Source organism: Teleopsis dalmanni, chromosome X, assembly GCF_002237135.1.
Source record: "Teleopsis dalmanni isolate 2A chromosome X, ASM223713v2, whole genome shotgun sequence".
Classification (NCBI taxonomy): domain Eukaryota; kingdom Metazoa; phylum Arthropoda; class Insecta; order Diptera; family Diopsidae; genus Teleopsis; species Teleopsis dalmanni.
Window position 1 is genome coordinate 87,440,822 of NC_051848.1, and position 17,078 is coordinate 87,457,899.

The 17,078-nt window shown below is 30.5% G+C and overlaps 1 protein-coding gene across 1 annotated transcript in view; it reads right to left on the reverse strand.

Moving 5' to 3' along the window:
* Positions 1-14,571, reverse strand: part of LOC119687982 — a 92,612-nt gene extending 78,041 nt beyond the window's left edge. Inside the window, exon 1 of the mRNA XM_038102565.1 lies at positions 14,191-14,571. Coding sequence (XP_037958493.1) covers positions 14,191-14,544 — 354 coding nt within the window. The 5' untranslated portion in view covers positions 14,545-14,571. The remainder of the gene's footprint in view (positions 1-14,190) is intronic.
* Between the last annotated feature and the right edge of the window lie 2,507 nt (positions 14,572-17,078).

Consider the following 17,078-nt stretch of genomic DNA (forward strand, 5'->3'; position numbering starts at 1 on the left):
TTAATTTATTCTTTTTTTTAAATGAAATCAATATTAAAACAAAATTGAGTCCAAAGATAGAAATGGGTGATTTGGGTCAATATGGCATTTATTTAATTCCATAAAATATATTTCAGTGGCGCGACTGCCAGCGATGTATTCATACCACTGATAGTCGTTGCCTTCAATGCTTTTATGGAGATGGTTTCGCTCTTGATGTTGCAGTTGCAGCTGCAGCTGCAGTCAGCGAAACAACAAAAATATGTCGAGGAAGAAAATAATACTCATGAATATGATGACGATGATGATGATATTGCAATTATAATAATCATGATATTGTCCATGATTTATTTTGATGTGAGCATTAACAAACCAAATCCTAACGTCGGTGGTATCAGAGTTCTGGAAACGCACGCTTACATAGAGCATGGCTGATTTCACTCCCCTTGCATTTGCTTTGATTGAAGTTCTTTATTTTTACAGAAATTGTTATGTTGGCATATAATATAGATATATGTACACATCAATAAGAGCATCCGTAGAATCGATTCTGTTTCTTTTTATTACTTTTGAAAATCTAATATGTATAGATAATACTAATATGTATTCTCTACTAACATTACTAGACCATCTTCCTTACACTTTTATACAGTTATGTAAATAAATATTTACTTACTTAAATAGGTATATGCATTAAATACATAATATCAAATAAGTTCACCAAGCGTATTTTAGCGCTAGAAAGGGGAGTTGAAGACAATATTTGACTAACTGATATATAAAAATGTACAAATCTACACTTTTCCATACTTACTAATTCTGTTATATAGTATTATTAATGTGTACTAAAAATTATGATTTCAATTAGCATCACAGTATTTAATTAGAGCACTTTTTTAGATCAGAGTATGTAGTAACCACATGTTAACCACCTATAATCTACAGATTGCTCCAGAAACATCACAAAAACTTATAGGTTTACTGCCAAAGACATTTAAGTAAGTGATAAAGAGACTTGACGAAGTGAAAAAAAAGAAGGGGTATCATACCAAGTGTTGACTTTGGCACCAAATGAAATTTCTTTTTGTATTTTTAAAGTTTATGTTCATTATTTATTAAAACAATATTTTCGGTATTTTTGAAGTTTTTAAATTAAATAATAAATATTTTTCCTTAAAAATGGCATTTAAATATTAAAAAATTTTAAAATTGGTATTAGATGAAATAAGCTGAGAGCTACTGAAGTATATCAGTATATATTTTTTCGGACTTTACGTTTATGTTCCAAAAGTCAGTCTGCTAAGCTCAATCGTTTTGCAGTTACCGACAATATAACTATAACTGGGAAAATAGAGAAATACAATCTTAAACTTAATCGCCATCTAATTCAAAAATTCATGATCTTAAAAGGCCTGTTTACGTAGACTGGATCCGAATCCGAAGTAATTTAGGATTGAAATTGAAGTGACAAAATCAATGCTTGGATTTAGTCTGACATATAAACTACAATTTCTACATTTAACAAAGGCTTATTTACACGTCTATGGTAACACCTGCAGAATCATGTTTTGAAAGGCTGATACGGTTAAAGTACCCAACTTCTCCATTGAAAGATATTGTGAAAGAGCTCTACTACTTCACCTTAAGAACATAAAACTTTGCCTTATTTTGTTATTTCACAAAAAATTGCCCACCCAACATTACTAGGCTTTCTTACTAAAACTTTTATTCATAAATGAAACTATATACATATATACAAATAAATATAAATTAATGAATCTATATAAACTTTAATTGCGAAAAGAAATCAAACAAGTTGAACGCATACCAATTGCACAGACCCGGAATGCTTTGGAGCGGCATTCAGCATACCAACTTGTCTGTCCGTCCCTTATAAGTCAGGCCTTTTGAAGTTTTTACCTTTATGTGTGCTCTTCTTTGTTTTTAGATTTCAATGGGTCAGTTTTAAGCCGTTGATTTTTTTCTACATACTTTATCTGTTCTGTAGTTTCATTTAATCTTTGTAGGTTCTTCTAGTTGAAATAAGATCGTTGTGTGTTAATGTACTTATTTGTGATGCGATTTTAGTGCATACCCTGCTGCTCCGTTGGTACTTTATACTCTGGTTATAATATAATGTATTATTTAGTACTGTTACCTGCTGGTTTGTGCAAAGAAATGTATCTGTGGCCGTTATAGCTGTGCATTACAACTACTCTAATTTCTTTAACATCTCACGCACTTGCGGCAGGCACTATCTATCTACTGTTATTACGAGCTGCGAGTATTTCTCATGTGCATTGATTATGGCGAATTTTCTTTCATTTTCTGAATAAAATTGTTTTTATTTTCTGAATTGCTTTCAACAGAAAACAAATCTAAAAAGTTCACGCTTCGTGGTCAAATGTTCGCTAATCTGCTACCACTGAATACTGAATACTGCAATAAAAAAGCCGCTCCACTCAATGCAGATGGGATAAGAGGTTCTGCAATGTTTGCATGGTGTCTTAAGCTCTTTTTAAACAGCAACATAGGTTATTAAACATAATGAAGTACTTTGGACTTTGATGGACTTACTGTTTACCAAAGCAGTGTTTCCAGATTGAGTGTGTGTTTGAGGAAGAACCTAGTGAAACCCTATAAGACTAAGATTAAATAATTAAAGATGTATCAAAAACAACATTGTAGTTGATAGGTGTCATAGTAGCAGAGATAGTGAAAAGAAAAAAAAAAAGAGAGATGAAAATCAAGAGAGTATAAAATGAGATAAGTAACATAAAACATCGTAAGTCTTGCAGAGATGAAATATTCTTCTCAATATCTACTAAAATCAAATTTTCAATGCAAATTGAAAATGTCCATATTTTACCTTAGAAAGTGTTCCCTTTCTAAAAGTCGTAACAATAACAAAGTGGGAGAGGCTAAGAACTCAATTAGAAAGATAAAAGGTAAAGAATAAATAAATAAGAACACTTATTTTTACATAACATTAGACTACTCTAAACAACAAACATACCAATAATGTTCTCCCTAAATATCGAATGTTGCATATAACACACATTCAAACTACCGAAATGTCGTGATAAGTTTCGTTATACCAAGAGTCTGCTGTACATTGCTGATAACGTATTTATATCCTTAGTATTATTATGATACAGATACAGATTTTTGACGAACTTAATTCCGGACTATAACACGGAATTTCACAAAAATTTCGCTCCGTCCATTTCGCCGACCACCTATCAGTCTCACCTGCCTCAATATACACAATATATCAATAATATAATATGTAATGTAAAGTAAACAAATGAAATGAAATTGCTTGACTATATTATGTAGCAGTCAACTGATTGTTGATTCGCTGATATATAGTCTATTCGACTACCAACAATTTCCTTAAAGGTATTCTCAGAAAGTTTATCGTGAATTTAACACATTAATTGTAAAACATGAAAAAACCATAATGATTAGTTTTAAAAACTCAAAAACAAAAATAGTTAAATATAAGAAATATTTCCAAAAAGACTGATGATGGCTTTTAAATGAATATACAATTTTTTTGTACATTACTTTTCTAAAACCCATATTTCTAGAAAAAAGTTTCTGTTAAGAAAATAGTTTCTATCGTCATTCGGCAGGCTATCAGATAACTTCCATGTACCTCAACGGCGATATTTCCGACCACATTTCTTGCAAGAACCCCTAATATTGAAGAGTAAAGCCTAAATCCTTTCCGTCGAATTTAGATAAATTAATATATCTTTCGTCTTTATCGATGACTGTTCATTCAAAGAAGTATTTTGTTAAAAACCTATTTCTTCTTGACATCAAAGTAGAGCATTCATAAAATAAAGTGTTTTACTATGCTCCCGGGTTCCCGCAGGTTTTCACAACTTCTGCAATGAGGATTATAAGGAATATGCAGTTTCTTTGCGTGAGTTCCTATACACCAATGATCAGAAAGTACTGCAGTACGCCTTGTAGTATTCATGCGGTCTCTTTTGATGAACTCCCAGGATCGAGTTTTATTATAGATGGTGCATGTTAACCTGGAAGTTGCAAATGACTTAAGTGCCTTCCATCTGTAACTAACAAGCTGAAAAAAGTGCTGGTAAGTGCTTCTCTTTATGATCGCTAGGGTAATATAAACCGGAACTGCCAGGAACGCATCCAGGGAAGCACACAAGTTTAAGTTTGACTTTAAAAATCAAATTTAATATGTAGTTTTATTTTAAGATTTAATAACATACTTGTTGGCTATCCATAGTTAAGCTGAACATAAATTTCGTATCTGTCACGGTATGTGTCCAGTGCCGATATGCGTTGCAGAATATTATAATACTATATTAGATATGTTTAATGAAAACCTAATTCATGGAACGAATTTTTAAAATAACTGGCGAAGAAGATCATCAGTTTAATACATATTTAAGATATTTTAATACAAAAAATTATATCATGCATATGTTTTTAAAGGCACTTGAGCACGAATAAATATATTATCTATATCATATTATACCTTATATATTATATTATTTATTTATTATAATAATATATTGCACATAAGTAATTAAATTATATATAATAGATTAATTTCATATTCATCACTTCAATAATATTACAATTATTTGTACAACATTCACTTCAAGAATTCAAAAGATAAATATTCCGATTCATCTGAGTCTATTTCACAGCACGTAAAGATACGATCAATTGTATTTGGTTATCCAGTATCTAAGTCGACTTTTCAATCCGTTCTGTAACTTCAATTAACCATATGTAATGCATGACTATTATTCCATCACCAATACCAATTAAAACAATCTTGCTAGCATCTCAAATTTCATCAAGAGGTTCCCAACAGAAAACTGAAAATCACTAAAAGATTTTATTTTCTGACATGAGATGATGTTTCTAAAATAGGCATACTCCTGTATGCGAGTTGATATTATTAACATTAGTAGTATAACACAGAGAAACTCACTATAATAGCTGTTGTTTTTATGTAATTCCTCTAGGAAACCATGTTGGAGATTGTATTTTGAAAAGTCGTTTTTCTTTTTTTAAGCAGATCTGAAATGTAAAAAATAATATCATATAAAATAGTTTTATTAACAAAATCGAAAAAACAAAAAATTTTAAAAAATATAAAGTTAGGTGTTAGAGAACCATCGCACTATCATTAGTATGGATTATCATTAATATCTCAAAGTTATTTATGAGACTTGCGATAATTGATTAAATTGATTATCCACAGCTGTGAATTCATAAATTCAGCAAAGTAATGCCAATGTCAATATGGTCTCAACAATGGTCTCAACCCCGTTGAAATATAGGAACTGAGTCGCCGGAGTCATTTATGGGTACTTAATTTTAGCTGTGGATTTTATAAAAATATAGCCTGACAACGATACTGAATGAATTCCAGATGGCGTAAAATCGAGAGTAATGAAGATTTTATATGACATATATTTGTTTGCTTTAATGCGCATACTCTGCACTACTTTTTATTTCATTTAATGCGTTTGACGAATACTTTTCTGTTTTGAAGCAAATTGCATGAATTTTGATGCATAGCTTGATAGCCGCTGACAGAGGAACTATATCGGCGTATATTAAACTATATATAAGAAGTATATTAAAGTTCAAGTCGTCATTAATATTCTTTTTTCTTTTGTTCAACAAAATTTTCGTCGCTCGATATTAAAATCATCAAACTGTACTAGAGACTTTATTTCTAGTAACAGGCTGTTGCATGTCTTCAGATAAGTATTAGGTAAGGAGGCATTAAAGAAATATAGGATGTCAACTATTTAACCTCAATAACCATATTAAGTCTTTTAAGTTAATAACCATAAGTATAGCAGAGTATAGCACACTCGAATTGACTGTGAACAATGAATGGAGTTAAAGCAAGTCATCAAAAAAATCGACCGGAGTTTATCAAGAGGGTCACATATATTTTTAATGGATTGTCAAAAATTAGAAGACTTTAACTGTAAAGCTTGAAAAACTCTTTTGCATCAAATTGTCAAATTATTAACATGTGTTCAGATTTTTACAGTTGACACAAACAAAGACTATATAATACCCCAGCATCAATTCCACATAAGAAATAATAATTTGAGTTACTTTAAAATTTAAATAAATTGCTCTTGAGAGCAAGAAAAAATATATTCAGTGCCGTTTAAATATCGTAAGATATATTTTGTTTAGTTTAATATTCCAAATTCAGTAGAAAAAAAACATAACAATATATTCGGATATTTTACTCAACTTCCTTCTGATAGTAACTCTCAACAACAACTTTTGTCAAAAAAGTGTGGTATTTTGAAAACAAGAAAATAAATTGTCATTTTTATTTGATAATATTGGCAGCACTTGAATATTGACATATGCTAAGTAGAACTTTCAGTCAACATGGCATATAGTATATTTAAAGTTTGTCATTTTATAATATAGTTCTTCTAATTCTGAATTCTGAACATTATCTAGTTGGGTGCTAAGAGAACAGCATTGGAGCATGGGGATACTTACCAAGTAAATGATATACTTTACTGAATATTGGAAGATTGGTGTAAAATCATAGCCCTCTTACAATTGAGTCTGCAATATAGGAATGAAGCGAACATGGGTGCCGAAGAATACTAATTCACTCCATTATTTCTACTTTTATTAGTTTTTCCTTTTAGTGCGAACATAAGTTTATAATTACTGAATTTTTATACACTTTTACTTAAAACATATCTTTTTTTATCATATATATATATATAATATTTTATTATATATTTATTTAAGTTCTTGAATTTAAAATGTGATAATATATGAATAGAAAGCGATTGAGACAAACAGCTAAATTATTATTGTTTTACAAATATAAATTCACACATATCTTATTAAATTTTTTATTTTGTAACACAAATTTTATATTAGAAATAATATAGTATTAACTAACTACTAACAAAAAAGAATAGTGAGTACATTTAGAATTTAAAAACTACTCAAGATAATATAAAGACCAAAGAGAGAGATCCTTTTCTTGAAATATACGTTGAAATGTTTGAACTGTGAAGTATTTATTTATAATCAATTTATTTTGTTATATTTTTCTTACTGTTTGTATTTAAATAAAATACTTCCCTTGTATTACGACTCCAGTTTTTTATTGACTTCTTTAGAAGTCAACTTTTTATTTGTCAAGAAAGCGCATACAGGAATTTGTTGTCTCAGCATTTTAGACTCACGCGAAACGGGAAGCTATATTTTTATCTAAAAGAAAGGAGGTTCCCGTTGCAAAATATATACACGATTAGCAAATTAAATTCATATATATGTACACGTGCACTACAGAGCACATTTCTTGTTAATACCCTAAACTGAACAGTAGCAGACTTATCTATAGGAGTGACAATTGTATAGCATAGTATTAATTAATAATAATAATATAATATAAATTATTTCTTCAGTAGCGGTGTTAGACTAATTAAGGGCTTTGCAAGCACATTAGCTTTGCCACATCCGAAAAAAAACCTATAATGAGCTGATACGTACAACACAAGCATAATATATTATTGCTTATGAATACGAAAAACCGGCCGTTCGAAAATCCCCAACTTTTAAGTTTAAGTTTAACTGAAAACAATTTAATGTATGCAATTTATAATAACTTACGAGCGGGCTAATTGATCATATAAATAAAAAAGAATAAAAAACGAACATAAGGTCATTTTGTACCAATTTTCTCTATTAATATCTATGTTAAAAACGAAGAAAACTCATAAGTGATTGTTTAGCTATATTTTGCTATAGCATCTACACGCTATAGTGTTCCGATATTAAAAAATTTGACAAATGGTCAGAGCCCGCTCCTGAAAAGAGTGTATCCAAGTTTTATTCGAATAGCAGAGAGTAGAGAATAACATAGAGAAAAGTTTAAAATGAAATAATTAGTTTAGCAGAAAGAGATACGGACAGAAGACCAGACGAACACTTCGCTTACCATCGTGAACTACATTGGAGTACAACAGAGCGCTGAAATAGTTTTAATAAGTGCGAATATAGACTTCAATTTTCAAAAGAACATGTGCACAGTAAAAAAATAAGCTATTACGATGGTGAAAAGCATATAAACTATTGCAAGTAGAAGTTACTAAGACACAAAGTAACTAGAAATAGTTTTGATTCCGCACATTACTCAAAATAGGTTCTTCTTTGGTTTCGTTTGTACAAAATCAACTATCCCATCATCAGTTTAAAATCAAATAACAGAAACGGAATCATCGATAGGGATCGTGGTACATGTTTGTTAAATATAGGTGGTTCGTCTGCGATTGTTTCCATTAATAGCGCGCTGATAATTTGACTATCCCGCTAAGTAAAATGCTGGCTGAGTGTGCATATTTGATTCGATGTCATACTGACTGTTGAATGTATTCATGTCGATATCGGCTATATATTATAAAATAATTAGTAAAAAACCATTTAACTTGCTTAAAAAAAAAAAGTATCATTAATTGTGTACATACTCGAAATCGGAAAACAACTTGAAAAAACCTTGGAATCTGCGTATATTCTGCCACTAAACTTAATATATTTCATATAATTGAATCTTTGTGACTAATCAAAATTATTTTTGTTTTAACGGTCAATAATTACAATAATATTTTGATTAATATTACTCAGTAAGTTACAGTAGAAACTGAAAACAACAAAAATTGTAAACTTCTAATCACAAAACTGCAGTTTTTAAGGTTGACTAAAATCAACTCTTTCTTTCTTCTCATAGATTCTTCCAAACATATTCTGTTAATTTGATTCAGATTTGGGAATTCCTATGACAAAGGAGAACTGCTTTTTAAATTTTGAGGACTTGAAAAAATGGATTCACTTTGTTCACTTTATTATCCTCATCCTTCTATTTCACTTCATTTAAAGCCGCTTTTGTGCTTGTACGTGTTTATTTTATGCTCTCATTTGTTATGCGTTAATGTGTTATCAGACCTAAATTACAATCTGTTTTATCTGCTTAAGCCAAACAATCTACTAAGCAGAGCTTGACAGCCTAAAATCATGTTAAACTTTTTCTTTCTTTCTCTGCATATGCACAGTCCATAAGGCTTGCAAGGACAAAATAAACCATTAGCTTTATGATGCAAAGGAAATTCGCAGCAATTTTTGCAACTTACTTTTTGCAATATCTCTTATATACATAAATATATTTAGATGGATACATAATTACATATACTCGTATGTACACTTCCTCATGCCTCCTCTCATGTTTGTTTACTTTGCAATTTTTTATATAAAAACAAATTCTTATATATTTTCGACATAACCTCATTTTGTCTTAATGTTCAATAATATTTTGGTGTTTTTATTGTTGCCATTTTGCTGGTTTCATTCTCTAAGTTTATCCTTAACGACATTACGGCTTTAATCCTGCAAAGTATGTTTACATATTTGAAGATGGAAAAAATATAATTCTATTCTATTCTATTCTATTCTGTTCTGTTCTGCTGTGCTCTGTTTTGCTCAGTCTTCTTTTGTGGGGTGCTGAAGTTTCTTCCATTGCTTGCCGCTTTTCGGTCTTCGGTCTTCAGCCTTGTTGAGCTGTTTATCATATTTACTAATATATTTTGGGGTTTTAGTGGCTTGAGTTGCGAAAAAATTAGCTGAAAAGCACGTGCTACATTTCTGTGTCTCACAACATTTTTTTCTTCTTTTTCCATTACTTTTTTATTTATAATTTTTTGGATGAAAATTGCGTGTTTTACTGCAATTTGGCGTAAATTCACATTTTTAGAAATATTTAAAGTTTTTCGATTGTACCGATGTCGGAAAAATTATTAATTGCGGTACTAAGGACTGTTTCCGTATTAACCTAATTGAGCTGACATAATTACGTGATGAAGTATGTAGCCGATATATTACAAAACATTCTGAAAAATTAGTTAACTCATGAAATACGTTATTTCCAATGATAAAATGTATATACATAGTAAAAGAAAATTACAGTTGCTCTTCTATACCATCAGTACAATCAGTACCATCAGTGTTGTGGTATTGGAAACAATTTTTTAACACATTATGAAAACAGGTAAGAAAGAAAACATTAGTATTAAGTTTCACAAGAAATTCAACAAACACAGTGAGTCGTGAACTAAGAAGTACCATTAAATCCATGGTACATATACGATGTGTACATTCACAGAAATATGAACACATATGAAATAGTCTTAATAAAAACAAAAAATGTGGCAAGTTCTCAGTCGACAAACTAACAACATCCCTCTCTGCTCTCTGTAGCAGCTCTGAACTATAGATCGCAGGATAATAACCTTTCATGCTCTATAAAATTTTTATCGACACATTTACAAGCATGGAGTATGGATCTAAAAATATATACATATACCATACACAGTGGTAACTCGTTTTGTGTAGATAATCGATACCTACACACTTAGATATTTGCAACATAAGATATTTCCACATAACCTATTCAATGCTTCCGTCATCCAAAAATTTTCAACTCAATTTTAGCAACTTTTCTTGGCTAGTTTTTGAATGATTTTTCTTCTATGTTGTCTTAGACGAAATAAAATTCGTCACTAACTTTATACTGCTGAGAAAAATAACTAAATTAAATGAGTTTCGAACTAAATTAACACTCATTCTACCATATAATCGTGCAAATAATTCCTGAACTCAATTTATCACCTACTTTTTAGTGGTTTATGGCGTGGTTTCCCTACGAGAGAATATCAGCATTAGAATAGGCGAACCCAATCAAGGTTTGCATGATAATCCAGAGGCATGGATTATATGCGACACTTAACAAGTAAATCTGCTCAAAAGAAACCGAAATTGTAAAATAAATTAGTTTTACACAAATTAAACAAATAATTTTAGAAGTTTTCTGCAATTATATATTTAATATGAGAAACTTGATTCTTAGAGATACATGGAAAACGAAACAATAAATAATAGGTGTAAACAAGGTACTTGTGAAAACCTCGAAATTTGCACTGAGTCTTGTTTCCATTACATGTGAGAATCGAGTTACTTAAAAAAAAAAATACGAGAAAAAGTGTATATTCTAACACCAAAAAATAATAATATTAAAAAAAAAAACAATAATATTGAACACTTGTTTTACTAATCAGAGATTTTTCAATTTTTAGTTGACATTTTCTATGGATACATTGTTACTCAAGTAGTAGTCTTCAAGGAAACTGTTAACACTCTTTGAACCGCGAATTTATATCAAAACTGTTCAGCATTTGAAACGTGGGGGCTTAATATAAATACTGAGACACCACAGAAAAAGATAGTCGCCAGAAGATATAAACAAAATTAAATCAAACGAATTACATTCAATAACAGGCTGGACGGTGGAGCAACTTTTTGAACAAAAAGCGACCAGAAAAATGTTTTGTTTTCATCCACTATATGCTAAATAACGTGAAAAAGGTCAGAAATCAAAAAGAACTACAATCAAAAGAACACGCGGACTACGCATTAACTGCCCTACGTGTTGCCTGTCTAATTCTCTGAATCTCCAATCATCATCATTCTCATAACTACCTTGTTTTAACAGATGAGCCCTCATTTCTATAAAAATAATGTTTAAAATAATAATTTAAAATTAATCATCGATCAAAAAGTTAACTTCATGATTATGAAATACAAGTTTTTGTCTTTATAAGGGCCAGCTATCATATCTACAAATATACCAACTGTTACATTTTTACCTAGTCCAATAATATTTAATAAAAATTCATTGGATACATTTTTCAGGCATTAACAATAAGTACATAATTAAACACATTTATAAAACTTCATAAGCAGACAAATTTTTCAATCTATTATTCCCGCATTAATCGTAATAATCAGTCAAGTCTCTAATTCTGTCATATATCAATATTAACATTTAATAGCACATCTCGTAATCACCCACATTGGAATATAAATACATTTATATTACTTCTCACCTACAATTTAGATAAGTACTCTTATATAGCACTTCAGTCGATTATAGAAGTACGATTCAGTTAAATACGACATAATCCAAAAATCTAGAAAACAAAAGGTAAGGAACATATTAGGTTGCAAAAATACCTCGAGTTAAGAAAGAGCAAGTGCACTGGCTCAAATAGTAATAAATAAATAATATTGGTAACGGCGTCGCAATATAGTATATATCTATATATATAAACTTATACGGAATATATAGATATAAAAGAAATCAGTATTTAATTCGGTTAAATATTGTTTATTTAAATAAAAATAAGGATGACTTGGTAGGGAAAAATAAATTGCTTATTCTTCACCTTTCACTAGTATCCAACTAATTGTGCAATTGGGTTATATGAGATGAGACGTTCCGAATTTTTTTCCTTTTCACTCAGCTACATTATCATTAGTGTTCGAGTTAACTAAACTCTTCGAGAACTGCAATTCCTTCAGTGCCCTGCAATTTATTATCAATTAAATGAACCTACAAAGAGCGTATTTGCAGGCTGCAGCCAATACAGTTCGACTGAGGTCTTACATTAGAAAAGTTTAGTTAACTTAACTATTATGAATATAATTGAGGTATCTCTTATTTGTTGTACGTTTTACATACAAGCTTCGGACATCCCCTCTTTGTTGTTTTTACTACGCACAGTCCACACATTCGAACTGCAAAGAAACGTCGACGACATCGGTTTGATAGAGTAATACCATATACATGGAGTTTATATCTCTAGTGACGCCCCGTTCACATTGCTTACAACGAAAGAAAGATAGAAGAAAAATAAAAAAGAATTATTGAGAAATTCCGATTTTTTGTCCTTCAATTAGTATTCAGCAAAGGCAAGACTACAAGTCAAAAATAAGAGGAGCGAGCAAGTCTTCTTTGACTTTAACTGATTCTGATTAAAAATAGGTTAAAATAAACTTTTTGATTTGATTTTTTACATTAAAATTATTTATAAGGAAATTCTAAGAGCGAAGCAACAATATATGCCACCGATCACCTACCGCCAACCCCATAGCAACACAACCCATAAACACCAAGTGTTGGGCAGAGGGAATAGGAGCATTCCTCAGAGGTAGCAGATGTCAACTCAAAATAGTGCGGAATACAGTAGTGGCGAATATTGTTGCATGCAAAACAAACTGTGGCATATAATTTAAATTATTTGCATTTCCTAAAAGTATCGTCAGAAGACAAATGGATAGTTTGGATTTTTGATAAAATCACAAAAAAATTTTCTTCAAATTAAATATCTCCAAAATTGATCTCTTCCAAAAACATTTCATTTCTTCAGAATTTACTAGAAAAACCAAACTGAATCAAGGCTCGAAAGAACAACAGACGTAGCTGTGGCTGTGACTGTGACTTTGATTTGGTTTTATTTTTGATTTTTGCTTTTGTTTTTGTTCTTGTTTTGTCGCAGTCGTGATCGGCAGTAAACCAAACTGCTTTGGCACTGCTGCTTTGGTTCAAAGCAAGTATCAAATTATTTTGCTTTGCTCACCTACACCCCTCAGCGAGCGGCAATGTGTGTGCATATGAAAATAAAGCAGAAATAAATTTCCATTTTTTTCTCAAAATATGTACACATACACATTTTCTGTGAGATCAAATATGCTTCTACTTGCTTGCAGTTGGTGTTGTGTTGTTGTTATTGTTGTTATTATTATTGTTTTGATTTGATTTGTTTTGTTGTTGCTGCCTTCACAGTGATTTGCTTATTTGGGTTATTATTTTATTTGCTATTGTTGTAGTTGTTGTTGTTAGATGTCGCTTTTGCTGCTATGGCTGCTGCTGCCACTGTTGGAACCACTATGCATGTTGTCGCTATAATTTGGTGTTTCTTAAGCCATGTTGAGCCGTTTTGCATCTTTCTTGATAAAATTGAATTCACTTTTTGTTGTTGTTATTGTTGTTATTGTTGATATTTTAAATAATTCTTCACATAATAATCATTTTTCTTTTAGGAATTTTCTTAGGGAATTCATTTAGTAGAGAATTTATTTATTTCTTTTTTCGGAATGTTTATGTTTTTTAAGGAAATAAATTAGAAGCAAATCATTTACCACATTCTATTCCATAGTCTATTCCAAATCATAAACTAATGGATTGGGCATTCATTTTTAACCTTCAACTTTGCAGATCAATTTTTACTAATTTCACTAAAAAAACAATATTATACTTTTCCTTACCTTTGGATCCAATATGCTGCGTTCCAGACTGTCTTCACGATTCATGGTTGTTGCAATGCTATTTCCATTGCTGCCACCACCGCCACCGCTACCGCTACCGCCACCACCGATACCGCAACTGTTGTATTGGTGATGCAGTTGCTGATGGCTTGATGCCTCCAATCTCAGGCGTGCACGTTCCACACGTGCCAGAGTTGGACTATCAAGAATGGAGGGGGCGCGTGATGGTGGGCGGGAATTATTTGCGCTTGGCAATGTTTGCGGTGATGGTTCCAATGTATTGCTGGTCGATGACGATGAGCCCGGCGTGGGTGCCGATGAAGATGTCGTTGTTGTTGTTGTATTTACAAGCATTTTGTTTATTTATTTTTACTTTATCTTTACTTTTTTTATGGTTTTTTTAATTATTATTGTATTTTTATAAAATACAATTTTATGGTTTATTTTTATTCAATATTTATTTGCTGCCATGCAGTTGACCATTGGAGATTATCACGGAAGAGTGAAATTTTATATAAAGAGTCCTTAACCCACACTTTTTGTTTATCAAAATTATTAAAAAAACATTAATTGCTGCATTCAAATTTGTGAATTTATTTATTTTATTTTATTTTATTTTATTTTATTTTAGCAATTTATTAAGCAGATGTATTAATTAATACTATTTGTTCTTAAAAAATTCTTTTAATTTTTTTAATTTTTTTTTTCACATCTCACTTGTAAATTTTAAATTAATTTATTTTAAAATTATTTTCTTTTTTTTTTATTTGTTGTAATTTAATAGTTTCTAATTTAATTTTTTTTTGATGCAAACAGAGACTTAAGTGCTAGTTTATTGGGCTGGACACTTTTTATAGAGAATATTGAAGCTCAGCACCTTTTCCGGAAATTGCCGGACGTCTATTTATTTTTCTTATTTTTTTTAATTATTGTATATTTTATGTAAACATGATATTATAGATGAGTATTATAGATGAGCTATTTCAGTTTTTATATTAACTTTTACTATATTTTTGTGATTTTAAATATTCTTTGTAATTTTCATTATTTGTTACAAAAAATTAATTAAATTTATAATTTTGTTTTTTAATTTCATTTTTATTTTCTTACTATGTTTTTAAAATTTTATACAAATTCAGAATCATATATTAAAAAATATAAGCCTTTTTGTGTTTAATATTTTTAATGAATTTTTTCTTTAATATTACATATATTTTGTAATGATTTTTTTGCTTTTTCTATTAAAAAAAGTTCTGAAGTTTTATTTTTTTTTAAATCAGATTATTTTTTTTTATAATTTTTTAAGCTTTGCTTGATATTTTTTGGCAAAAAGACTTTACCCTTTAAGAATTTTTCCTAGGATTTTTCGTAAAAAAATTAGGTTTTACCCATTACGAAGCGTGTGCCGTGGTTTCCTTCGCAGCTTTGAGTTCATATTCCACACTTTGCTGTGGTTTGCTTTCGAAGACAATTTTCGAATTTTTTTTTTAACTTTTATGTAAAATAACCCAAACACAATATTCACTCACATATTTATATTTGTTCTTAATTCTCCGCAAACGCAAAAAAGACAATAAAAATAACAACAAAACACATTTGAAACGCAATTCAGTGGCAACAGACGGGGCAGTGGCAGTTCATGCTTCTTGTGTTTCGTTTCTAACAAAAAGTAAACAATGTTTCGCTGGGAATGATACAAACCACATCAAACCGAACACGTGCACTACCTGGCAACGACTATTGTCTGCTACATTGCAAAAATTGTTACACACGACATCGAACTGGCGTCATGTAAAATATCTGCTGGGAAACGCTGCAGTTACGACATGGAGCGCAACATGTACTACATTTTTGAATCTTTTGCACTTGCCCTGCGACACCACTGGCTAGACTTTGTGAATACTTTGGCGCACACTGTTCCAGCTTACACAACCAAACTATTATATGCCGCCATCTCGAAAATAATACATGTTTGCAATGGAACATATAGTCTAGCCAGTGTAGAAGTCGAGTTTGAAGCAATTTCCCCTCATATGGCAACTACTCAACAAAAAAATTTGTAAGCAATATAAAAGAAGGGTATACAATTAATATTATTAATAATGAAATACTACACAATAATGTAAACAATAAATCAAAATAACAACAGTTAACTGTTAAGACCGTATTTTGATATCGTAACAATAAAATCCCACCTTTTATATGTGTAGACCGTACAACCAAAAATCGAATGCTACGTATTTTTAGATCGTATAATGTTTTCTGTTCGCTTGTTTTATTATGTATAATGTTGCGTATATTAATTATGTTTACATTTACTTTGCAACTTGTTTATAAGAATTTAAACTTTTATTGCTAAATGTTTTAGGTTTATCAACCATAAAAATGACTTGCCTTCTCTCTAATACTATATCAGTGTAATATGAAAGGGGGCAAAAAGACATTGGGTAATGTTTTGCATAGAAATCAAAGGAACCTCATTGCATAGGGCGAACCAACAGCGAAGAGAGATGAACTCATACATTTATTAGAGGCACAGTAAGATCAATGATAAATAAGCCACTGACAAAAGGATGGTGGTTTAAGTGAATAACTGATATTTACAGATAAGTTAGTATGTATTATATTTATCACTGATTCGAAATAATCATTGGCAGTCAAGAAAACATCAATGTTGTATCCTTACAACATTGCACTTAAGTGGAGCTTACTATTGAAGGCTCATCATGTTGAAAGATAAAGAAACAAGTATTGGTTACATCTTTATAACATGTAGCCGAATGTACATACATATATAGAATTTAAAAAACAGTAAGAAATTTGAAAAGTGATTGGGCACCACCAAGAATGCATTGACGTCAGAACAATTGCGTTCATAAGATTACGCT